General features: G+C 49.8%; 1 protein-coding gene across 2 annotated transcripts in view; it reads left to right on the forward strand.

The window, feature by feature from the left end:
- TECPR2 (tectonin beta-propeller repeat containing 2) overlaps positions 1 to 23,894 on the forward strand; it is a 66,783-nt gene that overhangs the window by 7,582 nt on the left and 35,307 nt on the right. For both annotated transcript variants that reach the window (XM_081159558.1, XM_081159559.1), the window contains exons 3-11: positions 5,118 to 5,246; positions 6,035 to 6,166; positions 9,198 to 9,355; positions 12,958 to 13,270; positions 14,105 to 14,237; positions 16,413 to 16,715; positions 18,131 to 19,128; positions 21,024 to 21,207; positions 22,970 to 23,143. In XM_081159558.1, the coding sequence (XP_081015684.1) occupies positions 5,118 to 5,246; positions 6,035 to 6,166; positions 9,198 to 9,355; positions 12,958 to 13,270; positions 14,105 to 14,237; positions 16,413 to 16,715; positions 18,131 to 19,128; positions 21,024 to 21,207; positions 22,970 to 23,143 (2,524 nt within the window). The remainder of the gene's footprint in view (positions 1 to 5,117; positions 5,247 to 6,034; positions 6,167 to 9,197; positions 9,356 to 12,957; positions 13,271 to 14,104; positions 14,238 to 16,412; positions 16,716 to 18,130; positions 19,129 to 21,023; positions 21,208 to 22,969; positions 23,144 to 23,894) is intronic.

Raw genomic sequence — 23,894 nt, forward strand, 5'->3', positions numbered from 1 at the left:
CCAGTTTCATCTTCAGAGCCAGCTGGGTCTTAGAATCATTTGGTACCATCCCATTGTTTTCCAGGTAAACAGTAAGCCGCCTGCTCCAGGCCACATAGCTGGCTGCTTGACCATCGCGCTCACTTCCTGTGGGGGAGGGCAGGGCCTTCACAAAAGTCTGGGTGTGGATGACAATAGAGACCATATTTGGGGTCTCTGGGATTTCCAAGGGAAAACTGAGAGACACGTTAGGTGGTTTAATTCAGGGAAAATCTAAGATTTTATGGGAAGGTAAATAAAAATAAAGGTTAGTTTACCCTCTGAGAAATCTGGGCACAGCTTTGAAAGAGCATGTTTTAAATGAAGTACGTTTCTGAAGAAGATGCAGAACTTTTATGTGATAAGTAGAGGCAGGCATGTGATTTCTAGAATAATGCTTTTGGAAACCTTTTCCTACAAAAGTCAGTAGGAGAGAGCAGATCGTGACACAAGAAATTCTTCCTAGTGAGTGCCAAAAGCATGGAGAAATGTTCTGAGGAGCTAATAATAAGTACACGATGTTATAAACTTGTTAAATACATGGGTATGACATATGTAAGAATAGATCAGGAAGATAATGACCTGAGTTTCTAACTTTCTGTTTTGAAATTAAATGTATGATCACTTATTAGCATACTGGTCCTCATTTCTGCCCCTTTGCCACACTTGCTGTCCCACTGTGCGCATCCTGTAAGCATGTGTCCAGTGCTCACTGTGTGTCAAGCCCATCGGAGGTGCTGAAGATGCAGTAGAGCGGCACTGGCCCAAGTCCCTGCTGCATGGAGCTGAGAGTCCAACGGGGAGAGCCAGACCCTCACAGACAGGTGGGGAGCCATGGCAAGGGGAGGGTGAACCTGAGACGGTGAGGGTCAGCAGGGGCCGTCCACTTTCAAACAGCAACTGCAGGGAAGGGCTGATGAGAAGTGACGGCTGAACAAAGACCCGAAGAGGGTGGTCAGCATCCACGCTGACGTTCCTGCTGGAAAGCTCAGGCTTGAGAATGTTGCATGTGTTTACCTGACTTACTCCCAGTGTGTTTTCTTAAAAGTGATGCAGAAGTGGGAGTTTTTGTCTCACCACATTTCCTAATGCCTCCCTTACCTTTCCCTGTGGAAGGGCCCCTGAGGTCAGTCAATTAGCATCCTGAGATTTGAATTCCAGTGTGTCTGTGGCAGATCTGAATTACAGCACAGGGCTTCTCTGGTGCCCTCTCAGCGTGGATCGTGGATTGTGGATTGTGGATCGCTTCAGTGTATGCGTTGCTGGGAGGTTAGCTTTCAAATGTGTTTACAGTGACCCACAGTAAAAATTATACTTTGTGAGATGTCCATTTTCCCTAAATTTACCTAAGTTCCATATAATTCCAACAAGTTGTTCTTAAAATGTTAATTGACAGGGTGATTTCATGTGTATGAAATTGTAATGAGTCAAAGAGTGAAGACACTAGTGGAAAAGAACAGTATGGGAGAGGTTGCTCTCCTGGGTCATGGGACCTGTCAGGCTTCAGTGATTAAGGCCGAGTGGTATTAGCACAGGTGGATAAACAGGTCCTGGGCCAGAACAGGGGGGCCGAAGATCCACAGAGGTGTGAACACGGGAGGACTGCAGAGGCATTTGTCCCCAAGTGATGTGGGACAGTGGACATGAATATGGGGAGAAATGAAACTGGGTCCCTCCTTCACTTCATGGTTATTGTGTCCCTTGACTGCTGAGACTTCTGGAGGCCATCTGGCTGTTTGCCTTCTACCTCGGTCACTGGTGATAGAGTCCCCAGCCCCCGGGACTTCCTTCAGGCCCACCGGACAGTCCATTCCAGTGCGCGCTGTGACGTTAAGGACATTAGACCAGAAAAGCAGAGGTCTTTGTGTAACTTTCGATCATTAAAAGTTGTATAAATATTCAAACTTTAAACTGTAGTTCTTTGTTAGTAAAAGAAGGAAAATAGTGAAGCAATTCTTATAAGTTTGATGACTTCATATCTTACTTCAGTCTCCTTAAATATTTCACAATATGCAAGTCTGTTGGTTATTTGACGTGTCAGCAGTTTCTACTGAGGGCTGACCTTGCGCATCAGGAGGCTCCTAAAGAAGCTTGTCAGCCTCCCAGGTCCACGTCCTGTGCAGGGAACGCTCCCCCCATGCGCTCTGTCCCCCGCTGTACTTTTGTCCCCAGCACGCTTTTGTCTTGTGCAAAGAGGGAAGGCTGCCTTCCCGGAGCCTAAAAAGGTGGGCTGCACGCTGTCCTAATGGTGACATGTTTGTCCCGGAAACCATTCCTGGCTCCTTTCAAATTACTGTTTCTCTTAAAGTTTTTTCATTATTGAATTTCTGTTTGAGGAAGTTAAGTTGTGCAATGAGGCAACAAGGAGTGCCCCTGAGGAAGTCAGAAATGAGGGAAACAGAAGAGCTGAACGCACGGTAAATGAGGTCCGAGATGGACAGTCTCCCGACAGACGGAAGAGCGGCTCCCAGGCCAGAATAAGACTGAACTGTCCCCTTATCGAAAGCAAAGGGATGACAGGAAGTGGGGGGTCTGCTGCGGAACAGGGCAGATCCCCTGTGCAGCTCGCTGGGTGAGGGGCCTGCTGGCGAGCTGGCTCTCAGCGCCAGGGGTCTCATCAGGAGGGGCCCTGGGCTTGTCAGGCAGCATGTGGACTAAACCTGCTGTCCGAGCTCATCGCCCTGGAGGAGGGTGCACGGTTCCCACCTACCTGGGCCTTCTGGCCGGATATTCCTTGGTCTTCTGGGCTGCACTGTTGCTGTTGAGAAGTGTGTTTTAATAATTATTCATATTTGCTTATTTGCCTTTTTCTTACATGTTCCTATCTTCTCCTTGTCTTTGAGGTTTTCCTGTCTCACTACAAGCTTTCTATGTGTGAGTTATTTTTATGAATCCTTCAGGCTTGTGCTCCTGAGGATTCAGGTCTTTCTCTATCAGACTTGGGTCATTTTTAGCCCCTCTCTGGAGATGCTGCTTTCTCTTTTCCTCGCTCCTCTTGCCTCTGGCATCCTGATTAGATACAGGTTGGACCTTCATGCTCTATCCTCTGTGACCCTTACCGTCCCTTTCATATTTTATCTTTTCATTGTACAGATCTGTCATCTGGCTCAATGTTCCCTTTCAGCTGTGACTGACCTGCGATTTAATCTGCCCACCAAGGTTTTAATTTTTTTATTTTTTGTTTCTCTCTCCTCCTGGTAGTAGTTGGCTCTTACATTTTAGTTTTCTTTTATATTTCTTTAAACATTTTAAGCATAGTTCTTTTATGTTCAGGACCGCTCCATTCTCAGTGGGATACTCGGGTGAGGGTGAGGGGGTGTCCAGGTCTCACTGCTTTTTCCAGCTGATTCTTCTTCGTGGGGCCTGTTTCCCTGTGTCGTTTCCCATCATGAGCCGTGTGGCTGATCCTAGCATGTGCGGTGCGAGGGGCCTGGGTCGGACACAGGTGGGGTTTGTGTTCACTCTGCCAGGCGCCATGGTGTGCTATTCACATGGATGCACTGTGATTAAACTGCCTGGCACGGAGCTGCTTTTGACTGGAAAGGAAGAAAGTGCAGACTCCGGTGCTGAGAAGGGCTGGCTCGTGACTGCGGGCCCTCAGGGAAGATTCTGTATTCCCTCCCGTCAGTGCCTGAGGTGAGAGGGCTCCTTGTCAGCTCCCTTTGCCAGCCCTTCCTCCGAGGGCTGGGTTCTCAGGGGCTCTGGCACTTGCGAGGGTATCAGTTCCATCTCTCCACCTCACCTGGCCTGAAGCCTTGTCCTTGTTACCTGCTTGGCTTGGAACAGTGAGGCCCCCGGAGCTGGCCAGGTGGTCCCAGGGAAGCCTGCAGTTTCAGGGCTGGTTTCTGGTCTGGTTCTGCAATATTCTCTTTGTTTTGGCTCCGCTAGACATTTTTTATTTTTTAGATTAGCTGTGCATTTAGAAGCTGTGCAGTTCTCACTGCTGCTGTCCCCACTCTAACCTGGTCTTAAGGGGGCCTCCTAGCTTCACCAGGTGTACTGCCTTCGCTCGCTCCGTTTGCCGCTTCTCGGGTGGGCACATACTGCCTCCAGCCAGAGGATCGCAAAGGCTCCCCGCTGGCCTCCTGCCCGGCCCCCTCCCCCTCTGCACCCTGCTCTGAATTACCTCTGACTGCGCACTGGCAAAATTGGGACTCTTTGAAGGCTCCTCCTTTCCTTTCTACAGTTTCAGATCCCAGTCTCTTGCCCTGTGTCATGACCTGGCACCAGAGTCATTCATAGCCCCTGAGGCTCCCCTGAAGGTGCTGAAGTGTCAGAGGAAAGCGAGCTTAGTCATCAGCATCCCCACGGCTGTGGGCGGCTTCGCTTGTTGTCACGGCTGGGCTTCAAGGGGTGACCACGACCTATTTGTTTGTTACCATGCAGCTGACTCAGTACCCGAGCACACGGTCTGCTTGCCTGTTGGACAGGTTGACTAGCACCTAAATGACCACAGCAGGGATCACAGTGGCTTATTGGGGTCTTGCTCTACGTCAGCAAGGTCAAAATGGTTGTGTCACTTTTTTAAATGAGTGGTTTGAAAATAAAAAAATGATCACTTAGGTTGCTGGAAGCCTGCATAGGCACAGAGCTTGTACACATGCTCTTCAGGGAACCCATCTGTGAGGCTCAAGTTAATGTTACTTACTGATTATTTGTCTAAGAACCAGAACGCACCAGCAGTCATTGTAAAGCACTTGCCGCTGTGCTGTCTCGCTGACCCTGCGGCCAGCCTGTGTCAGGGCCGTGGACCCACCGCAGTGACCTAGAGACTGGTCCACGCTGAGGAGAGAGCAGCTGGGTCTGGGCGGCTCCTCTCATTCTGACTCCTGACTCCTGTCTGCTTCCTGGGCGAAGACCTCTTGTCCAGCATTGACCGGCATTTCTTTCATCAGAAATACAGTTTTTAACGCCATTTCAAAGATTAAAAGCATAAAAAGAGAAAGGAGGGTTTAACAGGGTCCGCTATCTTGCTGAATTGTGTGTACTTTCTCCCAGGAATGTGAACAGGCTGCAGCCGGTGGTGTCTCCTCTCCACGGGAATGTCCTCCCTCTGAAAGCCGCCTGCTCACAGGTTTTGTTTTTGGATGTTTCTTTAGGGAAAAACAGAACCGATCACAGTGGTGAAGTTGCTGAGCTGCTTCGATGACCTGGTGGCTGCAGGCACCGCCTCTGGGAGGGTCGCAGTTTTCCAACTGGTGTCTTCATTGCCTGGGAGAAATAAACAGGTCAGCACTAACCGTTTAGCATTTCTGGACTTCTTGGCAAATTCCTCGGGTTTTTTTGTTGTTTCTTTTTTAATATATTTCTGTTGATTTCAGAGAGAGGAAGGGAGAGAAATAGAAACATCAATGATGAGAGAGTCGTCACTGATCAGCTGCCTCCAGTGCACCCCTAGCTGGGGATTAGGCCTGCCTCCCAGGCATGTGCCCTGACCCAGAATCGAGCCTTGATCTCCTGGATCCTAGGTCGATGCTCAACCTCTGAGCCACACCCAGCTGGGCCCTCATCGGTTTTAAAATGAGAAATCCTCATCTGCCTAGAAAATGTGTGCTCAGAAAAGCTTAGCACTGTGTTTTTTATAATCAGGCAGCATTTTTTACCTGGGAGGACACTTGACAAAAAGCCCATGTGAGTAATTTATTTATTTATTTATTTATTTAAATATATCTTTATTGATTTCAGAGAGAGGAAAGGAGAGGGAGAGAGAGAGAAACATTAATGATGAGTCATTGATTGAGCCCGAAACCCGGGCATGTGCCCTGACCGGGAATCGAACCCAATCGCCTGGAGCCTAGGTCGATGCTCAACCTCTGAGCCACGCCCGGCTGGGCACGTGTGGGTGATTTAAATTCACTCAGTAATCTCCAGCTGCTCTCTGGGTTTTGAAGGTAAATAGGCAGGTGGAGCCCAGCTCCTCGGTAAACAGGAGGGTCCAGCCCACCCCGAACCCAGAGCTCCCCCTTGCTGTGCTTACTCTCTTCCTCTCCTATTCACTGTTCCCATTTATCCACAGCTGCGGAGATTTGACGTCACTGGTGTTCACAAGAACAGCATCACCGCTCTGGCTTGGAGCCCCAACGGCATGAAACTGTTCTCTGGAGATGACAAGGGGAAGATTGTCTATTCGTCTCTGGATCTGGACCAGGTGAAACCCTCTTCGGAGATACTCGTGGCCTTAACGCTTGGAGAAGTGACTGATGTTGGTGGTTGTGTCTTGTTGGTCGGCTCGTGCTCTCCATCGTTCTCATGCTGTAGCCTGTTGTGATTTGTGACGTCTTTCAAGGATTTTTCTAATGTTTCATAAGCTCCTACTTCTGTGATCAGAGTGTCAGCCGTTTTGCTGGAGCGGTCACTCCTTTCATTCTCTTGTCTCTTCTGCTTAGAAAATGAGCCACTGTCATTCTAATTCCCTGAAGGATTTGTGGGAGTGAGGTGACACTCTTCCTAATCATAACTGTGGGCGTGTCACTGCTCTTAGTGGTGGGCGCTTGCCCCTTTCCCAGCCCTGCTGCTGGGAGATGGCCTCGCGTGGGAGAGGGTGCCGGCGGGGAGATTTGGTGGCAGCACCGGTCCAGCCTCACCTTCATGTTTATTATTTAATTTAATCCCGGAGTGCCCTGAGCTGCATTCTCACCCCAGGAAATGGAGGAAACCGCTCCAAGAGACGCAGTCCCAGTCCAGGGTCACAGGCTAATACCAGGTGGGGCTCCACTGCACAGCCTGCCTTCCCCCTGCACACTGGCCTCGTGCCTGCCTGCGCCCCAGCTAGACTGTATTCCTCGGTGGCCCAGCCCTGCTGTTTCATTATTTGTGGCCTTCATTCTTAGTGCATGGCAGGAATTCAGCAGCTGCTGGCTGAGTAGCTCTTGTCCCTCGGACCCAGGACTGACTTGTTGTCGATGCTCTTCAGCAGTAGCTCAGACTGTCTGGTCTCAGGACCCCTTCTCCTAAAAAGAGGACCCTGACGTGCTGTTTTCTGTATGAGTTCTATCCACTGAGTGCACTGAGTTAGAAGTCAAAGCTGAGAAAGTAAAAAGTACTTATTAAATATATTTTGAAATAATAATAAACCTATTATATGTTAACAAATAACATTTTTGCGAAAATAACTATTTTCAAAACAGATGGAAAGAGTGGCATTGCTTTACATTTTTGCAAATCTCTTTCATGTCCGGCTTAGTGGAAGACAGCTGGATTCTGCATTCAGTCTGTCCCAGATACATTGTTTCTGTTGGAGGATACAAAGAAACTCTGGCCTGGCACAGACATGTACATGGTCACTTAGAACATATTGAGCCTCTGAGTAAGGCAGAGCTTCTAAATGTTGACCGCTTAATTATATAATACTGAAGAGAGCAGCTTTGTTAGTGTCGCCATCATTCTGATCAGAAACGTCTTTAGCTGTTGGGAAGCCCTCAGGTTCACAAAGTGGATACATGGTTTCAAATTCTAATCTTTATTTGAAAACTTGAATTTTATCAGCCACAAATACTGTCACTTATCTTTGAAGAACAGGCTCACTTTGTTCTTTCTTGCCTGTCAAATACCCCAGTTGGGATGCTTACAGCATTCCAGGTAGACAAGGTGCATGTGAAACGCAGCTGCTCCAGCTGACAGCGCTAACCATCGCACCCATGCCTGTCACCTTGAGAGGACAGGGTACTCCAGGCCATAGCGGACAGAACGCAGGGAGACGTGAGCCCAAGGGCCAAGATTGAATGAAGCTGTCATTTTTCTGCATTAAAAACATTCTTAAGTGATGAAATACTCATTTTTACTGCAAGTGTGTTGTGGTGAGGGCCCAGTGACAACAAGTGGAGTTGAGTCCCCTGCTCAGTTTGGCCTCCTCGGGCCTCCTGTGGCTCCACCCAACATGGTTTTTATACCATCAGTACAGTGTCCATTCTGAACAGGGCTGATAAACCTAGTACATATGAGAATGATTTTTACCTCGCAGACCCCTTGAAAAGGGTCCTGGGGACCCTCAGGGACTGCAGGCTACACTTTGAGAACCGCCACTCTGCAGGAAGATGTGTGACGGTGCTAAGGGTCCCCTGTGTCCTTTCCTGCTGCCACTCCCCAGCCCGGCCTGCGGGGGCAAGGTACAGAACACGACTCATGCAGAAATCAGTGTCCTTCGCAGCCTGACCATTTCTTTCCCAGCTTTATTGAGGTTCTCATCATTTCTTTAAAAGACACAGGTACTCTTTGTGAGATTTGCAAAAAAAAAAAAAAAGAGAGAGACAAACATGGAAGGATGCATGTTTGTGCAAAATTCAATACAGTAAATTTCATTGCATTGTAAGGTAAGTCAGAAACTCAAAAGCTGCCGTTTGCATAACTGCAGATGTGGGCAGGAAACCTGCTTAACATTCTTGGTGTTTGAGGGGTGAGGGTTTCTGTGTCTTCTGCGTGGTGGCAGTTACATGGCTGCGTGTACTGTGTCTCTAAAAGGGTGTCCTGTACTCTATGTAAACTTCACCAGTAAGTCTGACGGCTGCTCCCTCTTCCTGCAGACAGGCCTGTGGTAGCACATCTGTATTTCTGCCCTGGAGAAACTGGTCAGGAGAGGAGTGACCGGTGCATGCAGATCTCTGACATCAAGGAGTAGAGTCTGTATCAGCAGCAAAGTGCCCTCTAGGATTTACTTTTTGGTCCTTAATATACTTAATACCATCTTTAAAAAAAAATTTCTAACCTCCTTTTTCTCTGACTCAGTTGGCAAAGATAAAATGTCCCCAAAATGGCTTTGAACTCTTTGTGGGGAGGGATAGGATATGAACTCACCTGGTCAATGTCACAATAATTTTATGGAGTCCCATGTGCTCCATTATAATAGAGTAAATGACACACCTGGTGTGGCACTGTCTGCTTAGATCTTGACAAATTCTTCTTTGAATGATCTATTGAGACATCTTAAAAGAAATTATACAGAATTTTTAATGTTTCTTGTCAAGTATGAGGTAGCCTGAGGTAGATGTTAATGTTGACTATTTCCTCTTCGGTCAGGACTTTTTCAAATTCACTGCAGTGTGTTGACACCGAATCTTGAGTTAAAGCATGAATTTTAAGGTGAACTTGACCTAAATAAAAGTCACAGGGTGCTTCCTAGCTACAGAGGAGGCCGGGTAGCTAGCCCCACCGTGCATTGGCCGTGACTGGACTGCCTCCCACAGGGCGTCTGCAGCTCCCAGCTGGTGTTGGAGGAGCCGTCCTCCATCGTGCAGCTGGACTACAGCCAGAAGGTGCTGCTCGTGTCGACTCTGCAGAGAAGCCTGCTCTTCCACACCGAGGAGCAGTCCGTCAGGCAGGTCGGAGCACAGCCGAGGAAGAGGTAAGTTCCAGGTCCCAGCCTGGCGGTTACAGGGGGACTTGAAAATTTCCTAGGTTCCCAGTTACCAGGAGTGAGCCCACAGTGGCTAAGCCTAGGGTCCTGGTGGGTCCCCAGCCTGCCCAGGACGCCTCGTCCCTGTGCGGTGCAGCCACTTTGGGGCCTGGAGGACGGGGAGGTCAGTTCTAGGCTGAGAGACTGTCCCTCCTTTGACCTGATGCCTGAAAGAAAAACAGTGACAAGAAGGGTCAGGCCACATCCACCTGCCTGCCGGCCGTGCAGGAAAAGGCAGCAGCAGCACGTGGGGGACCAAGGCCCTTGGTAGGACTGCAGCATGTCTGCGGGGCAGGGAAGTGAGGGGTGGACGGGGCAGTGAAAGGGGGGGCAGAGCTGGAGGAGTGCCCAGGAAAGGAGCTCTGGCCAGCCGGGCTGGAGGAAGGAGAGGGTCAGGAGCATGGAGAGCGGACAGCCGGCTGGCTTGGAAACGCGGAGGCTGGCGGTGCTGTCAGGAGAAGGGCAGCTGAGGTCAGTTGAGTGGTGCCAGCATTATTCTGTGTGCTGTCCCTCCAGCCAAACAGTAGGCGTTTATTCTCTGTTCTGTGGGGCAGTCCCGAGCTGTGAAAAGACCCAACTGTGCTCCCCTCGGCTTCTCTCTTCCCTGCTGAACGGTCCTCCGTTCCATCGACAGGTCAGCCTGTTGACAGCAGAACCTCCTGTCACCCCAGGAAAGGCAGTGGGATTTGCGGCTTGGGCTTAGTGTCCTGAGTTCCCTGGGCCAGTGTCCCGCCTCTGCCTGGCGTTCTGGCCGGCTTGCAGGCCCACCGCTCACTGCGCTGTGTCTCAGGAGGAAGGTGGCCTGTAAAGATTGACAGACCAGTTCCCTTTCACCATGCCGCACGCCTGGGGCCTTTCTCTGTTCACTTGCCCCCCTCAGACTTTGATCCTCTGGGTTCGGGCTCTGTCCACGCTCAACACCTCAGGTCTACAGCACTGTAAATTATTATGTAAAATTAGAAAACACTATTTTATGGGTAGAACCTGTTCGCCAGAAAGTACTCAAATGTGGCTCATAAAGGGAATCAAAGTGTTTTTAACTCGTCATCAGTGATTTTTCTAGAAATCATCTCCACCAAAATGAAGACACTGGGTTAATTTACTTAGGATTTCAGAATCCTGCAGTGCCCAGACATTAACACTAGTGTTCTTGTGTCTGGTTCCAAGCGACCCCAGCAGGCGCTGCAGTCACAGCAGGCGGATGGAGGTAGCCGAGTTGGGCTTCAGGACCGTTTGCACCAGGCTCTGGTCACCCCAACTTCTCCACCTCCTCCCGACCAGCCACCCACCCGCATCCTGCTCAACGTGTCCCTTCCCCTAGAATGCCACTCCCCTCTTATCCACCTTGGAACTGTCCACTTGGTGTCCAGGTCCAGACTTCCTATGCCTCGGCCGTGTGTCCCCTTTGCTGCACTCCTGTGAGCAGCTCTCTGAGCTCGGGTGTGGCCCCTGCTGGATGCTGTCGGAGTTGTGCATGGGCACGGCTGCCACTGTGCGTTGTGAGACAGCCAGGATCTCAGCTTACTGATTTCATATGCTGCCCACAGCACCGAATGGTGTCTTACATAATGCAGGAACTCACGGCATGTTTGTTAAGGCGGATGCTTTAGTTACCTGAGGCCAACAAGTGAAAAGAAAGTGACAGGAGATCTGTAAGGGGACCTATAAATAGAAGGAAGCAGATCAGCACACCGGTCACCATAGAAGTGGGTTTGACAGGAAAGGCCGGAGGGAGGGGTCTCCGCTGTCCTGCTGGAGTTCCTTTGGGTCCCTCTATCAGCGAACCTCCCCAGAACAATCCACCAAAGGCAGTGATGAAACGCGATGCCAATTACAGCGTTATCTGTGGATGTTCTGTCAACCTGACAATCTTCAGCTCAGAGTGAACTTGATACCCGATGTCCTTCTTGGACCCTGTCCAGAGGGATGTAGTTGCCCAGGTGCCGTGGGGACCTGGTGAGACACTGGGTACAGAGAAACGCCCACATACCTTTATCTGCCGGGCTGTGTGGGTGGTTCCTGGGGGCTGCCGTGTGCAGTGGCCGTGGAGGGAGACACAGGATGAACACTCGGGGACGTGGGCGGGGTTAGAGGCAGCTCCAGCCGTGAGCACCGCAGCCTCGTGCACAGCATTGGAGCCGTGTGGGGACTTGAAGCCCACTTCAGCCTTGGAGATGGGGGTGGTTATCCCTGGTTTACAGGTCGGAAAACTGAGGTCTAAGGGTTACACACCACCTAGCTATCAGATGTCCATGGAAAGCCGGTACACTTTCTGCTGTTCAAAATCGGAGAGAGATTTTGGAGAGAGAATCAGCAGGACTTAGGGTTGAGCTGAACCTCTTAACACATGAGCTTGGCAGACGTCTTAGGTTTGCAAAGATGTGGCACAGTGGGAACGCAGAGACTGTGGTAGGAGTGTCCTGGGGGATTGTCACATTGGGAAGAGTTTGAAGGAATCTCCAAACGTGACTTTGCTCTCACTCAGCAACCCAGCAGTTCCACTTCTACAGCCTCGACAGACTGGCACCTCTGTACTGGGAAGTTAGGTGCAAAAGTGCGCATAGCACTGCTGTTCAGAATGGAAAAGTAGAAATAATTCAGTTCCCATCCACAGGAGAGCAAGTAGTTGTGGGATACTGTGTAGCAACAAAAATGAATGTGGCACCACTTTCTTATCAACAAGGAGACACTTTAGAAACATTCCTGTATAATGTTACATTCAAAGCAGATTTCAAAAGTACACAAAGAGCGTCACATGGTTTTTTATACAAATGAAAACATACAGCCCTGAGTTAGGAATACATGGGTTTGTGGCTAGACTATCAGTGAAGGCAAGGGAGCGATAAACACTAAATTCAGTCTAGCAGTCACACCGGGAAAGGGGCAGGCGGGAACCTTAGGGGCACGAGAGCATCGGTGATGTCGCAGACGGTGTATTTCCACAGTGGAGGGATGGGAGCCCAGCTATACGTTCCATCACCAGGCTTCATAATTTATAGATATAGATTGCATATATTCTTTTGTTTGTGTTAGATATTTCATAATTTCAGAAGGGAAATCTGGTCCCTCTGACAGTTTAGAGAAATTCTGACAGGACTGCCTGGATCCCAGACATCAAGCTCATTCATGGGAAATTGGAGTGAGCACAGTAGTCAGAAGGAGCAGAATTTCAGAGGGGGGGAGGCAGGCAGACCGGGATGTGTCAGCCTCAGCTTTCTCTTCTCTAGGATGGAGTCGTAATATTTGCCTCACAAGGTCGTGAGGATTAAACACGAGTGCAGATAAAGCAGCCGCAGTGATTGCGCAGGAAGTGGTGGCCTGGAAACCAGGATGTGTGCTCAGAGTGCACCCTCTTGGGTGTTGTGAGGAGTGAAACAGAGACCTTGTCCCCTGGGCACAGAGATGACTGTGGTTCAGGTAATGAGAAACATGGAAAGGGTTCTCAAAAATCAGTCTTGTTTAGGCTTAGCCAGAAATTACTGTTATAGTTAATAACAGTCATCATTTAAATCAACCCATGTCCATTTTTTCTTTCTTTCTTTTAATTCCAGCACTGGGAAATTTGGTGCTTGTTTTATACCGGGACTTTGTAAGCAAAGCGATCTAACCCTGTATGCGTCGCGGCCAGGGCTCCGGCTGTGGAAGGCTGACGTCCACGGGACTGTTCAAGCAACGTTCATCTTAAAAGATGTCTTTGCTGGAGGAGTCAAGCCTTTTGAACTGTACCCGCGTCTGGAATCCTCGGACAGGGGAAGTGGCAGCTTACCTGAGAAGCACCTGGGACTTGTTTCCTGTTTCTTCCAGGAGGGCTGGGTGTTGAGTTGGAATGAATATAGTGTTTACCTTCTAGACACCATCAACCAGGTAAGTGGAGTGATTGCACCCATCTAGTAACTAGAGGCTTATCTAGGGCTGCCTTCAGGGTGATGGAGGGAACAGCATAGGTCTTGATGCCTTACCTTTCCTCCAGTCAAGGAAGGTTTGGTTATTTTTATAGATTTGAAAAAATATTTGGTTTGCTAATCAAAGTCCTTCCCCTGCAAGAAAGTGAGGGGTTGCATTTAAGCACAAATTTAAGATTGTTCTTTGTCATCCCCTGGGTCATGTTTCTTCTGCCACATGCCTGTGAGTGTGTAAACATGTGAGCTTGACAGAAACAGTACAGAGTTAACTTCCGAGGCCCCCCCAGGGCGACGCAGAGCAGGACAGGGGCCTCCAGCTTCCTTCCCACCCTGTTCTCTTACCCTTGTTCCCTTGCCCAAATGAGGAGATGTTATTTTGACATTTCTGTTTAAATCAGGGTGATGATAGATTATTACTATTAGAGTCAGATGTAGGAACTTAAACACTTTCATTTTAGTTTCTCCTGTCTTAAGAGCAGAGCTGGGTGAGGCTGACAGGCAGGTCTTGCCAGGGCAGAGGAGCTCCGTGACATAGGGAGTGGGGAGCAGGTGAGGACATGGTCCTGACAGTGGCCGAGGTGGGGAGATTGTTCCCCAGTCACGTGATTACTGGTGAGGAGCACGACTCCAGGTCACATCTTTGTCAGGTATTACCTGACTGTGGATTGTACCCTAAGAACATCCATGCAGTTCTCATAACAGTGCGGTTACTGTCTGACTTATTTGGGTTCCTACACATGCTGTGTGCCCGGATCTACAATTATTGGTTTTGTGATTTTGTCTTTTGTTTGAACAGGCCACCATTGCTGGTTTGGAAGGATCGGGAGATATCGTGTCTGTTTCCTGCACAGAAAATGAAATATTTCTCTTAAAGGGAGATAGGAACATTATAAGAATTTCGAGCAGGCCGGAGGGACCAGCATCCATAGGTTTGTATTTGTAGTACAGGTACTGTGTGTGCAGGTGCAGTTTTCATTTTTTGACACTGATTACTTGGCTAGTTAAGTGATTGCAGCTTTATCTAAACAAGAAAGGCAGCTGGAGGGTTTCTTACGAGTCTTAAAATACTTTTCCTGCAATACTTTTCTTGAAGGTTACCTACTTTTCAGCCTACATCAGACAGGGTCTCCCCTTAGTAGAACTGCTCCCATGGGTCTGAAAGGTGGGAGGTCGGATGAGGGGGAGCGATGACTCAGTGCCCACTTCACTGACTTCTGATATTCTGGATGGCGTGTGGGATTAATGCTCCGAAAGACCTAGATTTGCATAAGGTTTTACGGAATTGAAACCTGTCATCTAGGACATATCTTTTACCTTTTTTGGAAAAAAATATGTTTTTATTGATTTTAGAGAGGCAGGGAGAGGGAGAGAAATCTAGATACATCGATGAGAGACATCGATCGGCAGCCTCCTGGACTCCCGCTACTGGGGATCGAGCCCACAACCCAGGGCATGTGCCCTGACCAGGAATCGAACCATGATGTCCTGGTTCGTAGGTCAATGCTCAACCAGTGAGCCACACCGGCCAGACCATATCATTTATCTTAACACAGTTCTTCCTTATAGAATTGGTTGTTATTGTAATTCGTGTAAGCCCGAATTCTCATGAGCGTAGAATCTTACTATGGATTCTCATGCGTCCGTCCACGATACTTAATGTTTGGGGATGCCCATTGAACTTGTTCCTGGCCGAACCAGAGCAGCTGTGCGGGCCCCCCACTCCCCACCCCGCCTCTCTCTCACTAGTGCTCACCATGTTCAGACACTGTGCTAAGGCCTTAACATTCCTGGTGTTATAAAACCCTCAGAACAACCCTCATGGAAGGTCCTCAGTCTCTAGCTGAGGAAGCTGAGGCTCAGCAAGGTGCGGTGAGGGTCCCAAAGACACCACCTACAATGCGCAAGTGGCACCCCCAGGGGCATCTGGCCCAGAGCCCCCGAATTGGAGGGGCCTCTGAGGTCACAGAGCAGGTTCACAGGTGTTCTGTTTGACTCATAGAGCAGACCTGTGGGAAGTGTGAGACCCATCTCTCTGCCGACACCGCCTTCCTCACCCATCCTCCCTGGGTTTGGAGTAGCCTTGTCCCTTCCTTGCTCTGTATCTCACTGTCTGCTAGGTGGCCACTGTCCACACGCGGCTGCTTAGTACTTGAAATGTGGCGAGTGCACTGAGGAGCTGAACTCTAAATTTTGTTTTATTTTAATCTGAATTTAAACAACTACGGGTCTAATGGCTTCTACACTGGACAGCGCAGCTCTAGACTGAAATCTGCCATTAGCTCGTGCAATTTTGCACCGGCCACTTCCCTACCCTGGCCTCACTCAGCAGAGTCTGCCCTTCAGCCCTCAGTGTGTGCCCCGGAGCCACAGTCTGCTCCTGACGACCTGGGAGAGCAGGAGTTCCGTCCACCCGGTGGATGGCTGTGTCTCGGTTCCTAGAATGTGGAGAATGCACTGAGTCTGGTGCTCAGTAGATGAAAGTGGCCCACAGTCCTGTGTTGAGGGGACTGTGGCTGCAGCCATTCTGGCCCTGGTGACCTTCTGGGGTCCTGTTGAGGGAAGGCCGAGTCCTTGAGGTAGGAAACTTGCTGGCCCTTAGTCACGGGACAGAGCTTGGGATGGCACGTTCCATGCCCTCTTCTCTCTGCCTTCTGCTGGGATCGGGCGCTGGCTGTTTTAATGAACATCTGTCTTGAATTCATTCTAATGGAATTACCTTTCCTCCGTGAATTTTGAGAAATTTAATTACAGTCCTGCATCTATTTTTCACAGCCCTCTGTGTAATATTAAAGTATATTCAGGGCACAGGATGAGCGTGGGATAGCACGAGGCCCTTTTTCAGACCAGCCTGTCTTTATAAATTATTTGTGAACCAGAGTGAGAGGCTCTGTACTTAGTGGTGTTCCCTTCCTGTAGAGTTATTTACAAGCTGTGGAGACTTAGTTTAGTGGCTTTGATATGTGAGCTTCCCGGAGAACAGAAACCGTTGATTGCTAGTTTCTCTGCGTTCAGCAGGCCGGTGTGCAGGACAGGTTAACATCCTGTAAAAGCACTTCAGCTTCCTCTCAGATAAACAGGAGAAAAATGGAACTTTTCTTTCTCAGTGCGAGACGGTCTGGAGACACCGGGATGCACAGAGCACGTCCACCTGCCGCCTGCAGAGAGGCCGTCGGGGGCCATGGTCCCAGAGGCGAGGCTCAGAGGCGCGTCGGTCGCCAGCGAGCCGAGGAGCAGGAGCAGCTCACTCAACTCCACCGACAGCGGCTCCGGGCCCCAGGGAGCCCTGGAGCTGGGCAAGGGCGGCCAGCCCGCCTCTCAGAGGTTCAGTGTCATCAGCTCGGAAGACTTCGACCAGGAGCTCATTGTGAAGCCCCTGAAAGTAAGGAAGAAGAGGCGGAAGAGGGCAGGTACGTCTGCAGCCGGGCGCACGCCGGCGCCTCCACCCCGGCCTGAGGCTCTGCTCACTGACTGGCGCCGGCCCCTCGGGCAACAGCACAGGGTCTTCCAAAAATACTGCGTTTCTTCTGAAAGGAGTCTTATGGTGAAATACGCTAAACATTACACACATGTGCAAGCATCTCCTCGAGGTTTAAATGGCGTACACCTGTGTGCCAAGCACTCTGCCTTTTACATGCTCGGTGGTTAAGCACAGTTTTGGTTCATTCACATCCATTTCTTAGACGGAGGTTAGGAACCTACGGAAGGTCCTAAACAAAGCCTCCGGTGTCTAGATGGGTCATTCATGTGACTGTGGGTATGTTTGCTGCCAGGTACGGGATTTAATGTGGAATAGCTTTAACTTGTTACTCCTCTTAGCTAAAGACAACTGCAGCATTGGAGGAAAATTTTTATCAGATTCCTAAGCATTTTAATAACTTTTAAACATTGGTCTGTGATTTGTTTCTTATTTTTTAATCTTCACCCGAGGATATTTTTTCCATTGCTTTTCAGAGGGAGTGGAAGGGAGAGGGAGGGGTGGCGGGAGGGAGAGAGACACATCGGCTGGTTACCTCTCACACACGCCCTGACCAGGGCCAGGGGTCGAGCCTGCCACCGGGGGTGTGTGCCCTTGGCCGGATTCAAACCCGCCGGGATCCTTCAGTCCACAGGACAATGCTCTAACCACTGAACAAAACCAACTAGAATGGGATATACCTTTTTTTTTTTTTTTTGAAATTGACTTTTACAGAGAGGGAAGGGAAAGAGAGAGAAACATCAGTAGGTTGCCTTCCGACCAGGGATCGAATCTACAGCCCAGGCATGTGCCCTGACTGGGAATGGAGCCCACCTCTTGATGCATAGGACGGTGCGCCAACCAGCTGATCCACCTGGCCAGGGCTCATTCGTTTCTTTTATTTTTCTTAGTCAACATTTCTTGAGTGAGGCCTCAGAGCCCAGTGCATATAGGATGTTTATATACACTTAAAACATCCCTGCACTGGCATAATTTGTACTTAAGAGGTTTATTGTTTACAAGTTTAAAATGTATTTTTCATTTATTTAAAATGTATTTTTTCTTCATTTAAAATTATTTTTTTTAATGCCAGAATTTAGTTTGTTTTTTAAATTGATTTATTGATTTTAGAGAGAGAGGAAGGGGGAGAGAGAAAAAGAGATACATCAATTTGTTGTTCCACTTATTTACTCATTCATTGGTTGAATCTTGCATGTGCCTGGACCAGGCTGGAACCCGCAACCTTGGTGTATCTGGGATGACACACTAATCAACTGAGCTGCCCGGCCAGGCCTTAAAATTTTGGTTTTTAATTCATGTCTTTATGTAGAACCATGCCTCATTTAAAACATTCTTATTTTAAATTAGAAGGTGGAAGCAGGAACACCTGGCACGATTCCCTTGAATCGACTCCCTGCTGTGAGTTTCCTGGTGACAGTCCCCAGTCCTTGAACACAGACCTGCAATCCGTGACCTCGAGTTTGGGAAGTATCGTGGATCAGTTGAGCACAGAGTCTCCCGACTGGGAAAGCAACCTCAGTGGTGAGGTGGAAGGTGTCCTGCAGGAAAATAACGACCCGGAGGCATTTAGTGTGCTGGAGGTGCCTGAGCCCGCCCCTGACTCACTCAATGGAGAAGACGGCAGTAGAACGGAAACCTCACGATGGGACCGGGCCAGCGAGATGGAGCTATATGGTGGGGTGTTGAATTTACCGTTGCAGCCGAGGGAAGGCGTGGAAGGTGGCGATGTCACAGAGACCAAGTGGGAGCCTTGTCCTGCAGATGATGGATCCACTAGCCAACAGTCACCTTGCCAAGAACAGGACAGCTCTGCTGAGGCCCAGGAGGTGGGGGGCTTGGAGCCTGAGGACCCTCAGAGCACACTGGCTGAAGCCCCTCTCCTGGACTTGCTCCCAGTGCCTTCCAGCCTCAGCTGGGCCCCCAGTGCTGAGAGCTGGCTGCTAGAGGCCAAAGATGACAAAGGCGGCACTGAGGAGACCAGTGGAGAGCAGGGCCTCCTGACACACATGGAGGCCCCTGGCCACCTCGGCTCAGATCCCTGCCACACTGTCCCAGACGATGACACAGGCCAGGAAGCAGTGGTTACTTCCGAATGTGACTTGGGGAGTGTGGGCGGAAGGCTGATTCCCCCGGGCTCTGCGTTGGCAGCCAGCACCCATGAGCCTCGCCCTGAGCATTCCTTACGGGATCCGGTGCTGACGTCCAGCGACGAGGAGGACATCTATGCCCAGGGGCTGCCCTCTTCCTCCTCAGAGACGAGTGTGGCGGAGCTCGGAGGCAGCCGCTCCCTGCAGGACCTGAGCCAGCTGGCCGCCGATGACACTGGGCTGCTGAAGTCAGATCAGGTGGGTGGGCTTCTCTCTTTAGGGAAACCATTGGCAACCTGGCTGTTTTCCTTCTTATGGTAAGAAATTGTATTTCTGCTGCAAAACCTGCAGGCCATTGTTTGAAGTCTGGGTTGGGGGATTTCTGTTTCAAGGCCCATGGATGGCCTGGATTGTGTGGACCTGCATTCCTGCTCAGGAACCGAGTGTGCAGCAAAAGCAGCGTCCACCAGCACAGGCACTTAGTGTGGGTCACCCTGGGGAAGGGCTCAGTCGGCCGGGGCCATTCCAGAACACCAGTGGGCAGAGGACCGGCCCTCACTGGGGAGGAGGCTTGGAGCAGGTGCGAGGCCGGGACTGTCCTCACCTCGTCTTCTTCAGAGAGACATGCCCACGGATGGCAGCAGGAACCTGGCCCTTTCCTGACGGCCAGCTCCTCAGCCTGCGGTATTGGTCCCAAGGCCCCCGCTGGGGTCCAGCGGCCTGTGGGCCTTCCAGCCCCATGAACAAGAAGGCAATTATTAACTGCCGTTGGTCGTTTTATATAAAAAGTACTTTTTAATCAGTGCTTGCTTTACTTAGCAGGTAATTACTATTGGAGGTATTTGGTTTGAAAAGGAACCGTGTGCTGTGACTTTCCCTGCTAAGTAGACATGAGGTGCAGGTTATGAGTGTGAACTGCAGCCACGTGTGCTTGCCCCACGTGTCTTGCTGGCCTCTCAGTGCCAATAATGGGTGACACGTGGGCAGCTCTTGCATGTGCTGGGCACCATGCCAAGTACTTCACAAGTTTAATTCTTCTCTAAAAACAAAGCAAGCCAGGAAGTAGGTCCCATTGTCCCCACTTGACAGAGAAGGAAACTGAGACTCGGGACAGTTGAATGGCTTACACATAGCGAGTGAAGGGCAAAGCTGGCCCCAGACCCCTCGGCCTCTGTGCTGTCCTGTCTCGGAAGTGGAACGTATGGCTTACCTGTTTTGAGACCAAGTGCCTTCGTCAGTGTCTCGTGTGTTCATCTCTTCTGAGTGCCTTGCTGCCGGGCTGTTCACTGCTGGGGATGCTGCAGTGCACGTGACAGCCAGTTGTGGATGGTGGTGAGCAAAGCACAGGACTGTGACTGCATTGCCAGGCAGGCGAGGTCTGTGGGGTGGGTGCTGGGGGTTCTAGGCCAGAACTTTAGAAAAGCCTTTCCCCAGGGGAAAGGGAGCCTGGTACTCCAAGGACCTCTCCCCCACCTTCGTGACCCCACCTTCATGCCCCCCCGCCCCCGTGCCTCTCCACGTAGCTAGAAAGCCAGAAAATGTTGTGGGGTTTTAGGTGACGGATAAGGCTCGTCCTGGTGAGCATGGCCAGATTGGGAAGGGTGGGGCACTGTTCTCTGAAGCAGTTAACTTACACATGTCAGTAATTGTGCAAATACGTTGATTTATGTTGCAGAAATACAAAGACTTTATTTAGCTTTGATTTTCAAGAGTCCTAGCAAGTAAACCTTAGTCTACAAATTCCACCAGGCAGTGTCCGCGCCAGATTTCCATGAGCCATATGCTCTGTGTGCACAATGATTGGAACAGGGTTTCAAAGTGTGGTTTAAAAAAACACAACAAAGACAGTGGCAGAGCTGCTTCTCCTAACATGTCGGTAGTAATTTGATGTACAGAACATGTCTCCGTGTGAGGTGAGCGATACCTGTGGAACAGAGCCAGGTCCTTTTCATGTCAGCATTACATTAGCAAGGACGTTGTAACATGACAGTGTTATCCAGGGTGCTGTGGGGCCTGTAGAGGGGGCGCTTCCATTCGCCACACCCCAGAGATAGTGAGGGCAGGTCTCTGCATGGCTTCTCAAAGATTCTCGCAGCTCAGTACAGCAGACGCAGCTGTGTCATCTGCCACAGAACTCACCGGGCTCTCCTTAGTTTGCAGAAAGCTGGATGGGCTACTCCGGCCCCGGCTATGGCATTCTCAGCCTGGTGGTCTCCGAGAAGTACATCTGGTGCCTGGATTACAAAGGTGGCCTGTTCTGCAGTGCGTTGCCGGGCGCCGGGCTGCGCTGGCAGAAGTTTGAAGATGCCGTCCAGCAGGTGGCAGTCTCACCCTCAGGTTTGCCCTTGCCCTGCTTCCTGCCCCAGGGTCACAGCCCTAGCTCCAGGTCCCTGCAGCCCACTCAGCAGGCTTAGCTTTTCCTGCAGGTGTGAGGGCTTTTCTCCAAACAACATGAATTGTTTCATTTTATGTCAGTTAGTGTAAATAGATGTTCAGTTTTTGACTTTTTGGGTTTTTATTAATTGCAGTGGAAACACATGAAAGTCTTTTTTGTAGGCTGTACTAATAGTTTGAATTTTGAGCATTTGGGGGGAGATGTTAACATACTTCTTATAAAAATAAAATGCATTTCTGCTTCTTAGTGTTGCTTTAGAGCAGCTGAACTAAGGGAGATGGGCCCATGCATATGTTGAGTATGTTCAGACCATTGGAATTCCTTTTTAGAAATTATTTTTAAATGAGCTGTACATATATATATATATATATATATATATATATATATGTATATATTCTTTGGGTGAGTAATCTAATGCCTGACCTTAAAAAGAAAAGGCACTCATTCTCTGATGTCACTGTCAGGCCACTTTTACCAAACAGGAGGAGGCGTTTCCTGAGTGAGGTGCTGCTGGGATGAGACACCTGCTCGTCTGTTTTGTCCTGGTGTTCCCCACTTCTCTGATTGGGGAGCAGGCAGGCAGAACAGTGTTTCTGTGTATCTGCCTACAGTACCTGGTTTATCGCCAGGACCTTAGAAGGGAAGTCAGACAGAACTGCGTCTGTGACCTTGGACTGTCCTCTGTGGCTTTGCAGCGGATTTCCCTGAACTCTCCCTGGGCTTTGTCACTATTTAAAGCACTAGTGTCAGGGTGGCACTGTTTTATCTCTTTCCTTGTTTGAAAAATAGTTTTCCTTAGAGACTGACTGAGATAATAATAACCTTCTCCATTAGCTGGCATCACATAGTTGTGTGTTTTATTTCTCTTTCTGTCATTTACTTTTGGGTTCATCTCCTTGGCCAGTTAGAAACTTTGCTTCTTCCCTGATTATATTAATTACCTTGTGTTTCCAAATCGTTCGGCCCCTCGTTGCTCTAAGAACTCTGTCTCCACCAGGTTGGTGTCCTTGGCTGAGATGGGCTCGGGCATGTGTGCAGTGAGCACCAGAGACTCAGGGCGCCCTGCGGGCGTGGCCGTCTGTCCTGATTCCGCTCTCCTTGGTTCGACCCTGTAGTCCAGCCAGGCTGTGCTCTTGGTCATTCCTGGGCGGCTTCTTACACTTTGGTGCTGGCCTGTGCCACACCCTCCATCTACAGAGTGCCCCCTGCCCTCCCTCCCGCCAACTCTCCCCTCTTCTTGCTATTTATCAGAATCACTTTCTAAGTGAAGGAAGCACAGCCCGGTTCAGGTGCTTCCTCTCCTTGCATCTTGTCCATTTAGCTGGTGCAGCAACTCCTCCGTTTGAGGACACTCACTGTGCCTCACAATGCTAACTTGGGACTCATCTCGGCAAGCCTAAGGATGTTGGCCATGCCTTGTCCCATGTGACGAGTGCCTGTGGGGCACCCAACTCTGTGCTGGGCTGTTTATCTGGTCTCACCTTGTTTCACAATGAGGAAATCAGGCTTGGAGGCGTTAAGTGACATGACACCCAAAGCCACATAGCTGGCAGGTGGTGGCCAGAGGTTCAAACTTGGACGCACTGAGGGCTCCTTCCCCAGTGAGAGTTGAAGCAAAAGGGATGTTTTAGAAATCTCTCTCCCCGCAGCACCCAGAACGGAATTTTTTCTATATAATTCTCACTAGAATTTCTATTTGCATAGGAGCCCTTCTGTGGAAGATTGAACAGAAGTCTAACCGGGCTTTTGCTTGCGGCAAAGTGACCATCAAGGGCAAGCGGCACTGGTATGAGGCGCTGCCCCAGGCCGTGTTTGTGGCGCTGAGCGAGGACACCGCCTGGGTCATCAGGACTAATGGAGACCTGTACCTGCAGACAGGTAACGGTGGGTGGCGCTCAGGTGTGATTGCTTCTTGCTGCATCTTGCTTCGTTAGAATGACCAGATGACTAAGAGGCTAAACAGCAATTTAAATTAACACACTTCCAGAAAAAGAGTATTGCCGTTCGAATATATTAGCAGTTTCCTGCTATTGATTCACATTCAACCCAGAACAAAGAATTTAGGGCAAGAATGAGCAGGATCACCTGCCATTGTGGCCCAGTGGTTGAGCATCGACCAGTGATCCAGGAGATCCCAGTTCAATTCCCAGTCAAGGCACATGTCTGGGTTGCAGGCTCAATCCCCAGTGTGTGTGTGGGGGGGGTGTGTGTGCATGAGGTAGCCAATCAGTGACTCGCTCATCATTGTTGTTTCTAGCTTTCCCTCTCCCTTCCTTTCTCTGAAATCAATAAAATATATTTTTTTTAAAAAGGAAAGAAAGAACAAGATTGCTTAGTGAGGTACAGAAACAGTCTTATTCACAGCTAACCACTGCGTGTCTCTTACCTGCAGCAGCAGGTCTGAGAGGAAAGAAGAGCACAGAGGAGACTCGGGAACTCTTTCCCTGTGGCTGTGGCTGTGGCTGTGGCTGTGGCTGATTTCCCAGCCAGGTCACAGCCGGATTCTCTGCACGTATTTACATGTGGGTCAGGAAGAACCAATGAGAAATAATTTGCTCTAAATAGCAGTTCAAGGAAACTGCCCTGAGGGGAACCTTTAGCTGCTGCAAGAGGCACAGTGGGACTTGTT

This window comes from Miniopterus schreibersii (assembly GCF_964146895.1).
Source record: "Miniopterus schreibersii genome assembly, chromosome: 1".
NCBI lineage: Eukaryota > Metazoa > Chordata > Mammalia > Chiroptera > Miniopteridae > Miniopterus > Miniopterus schreibersii.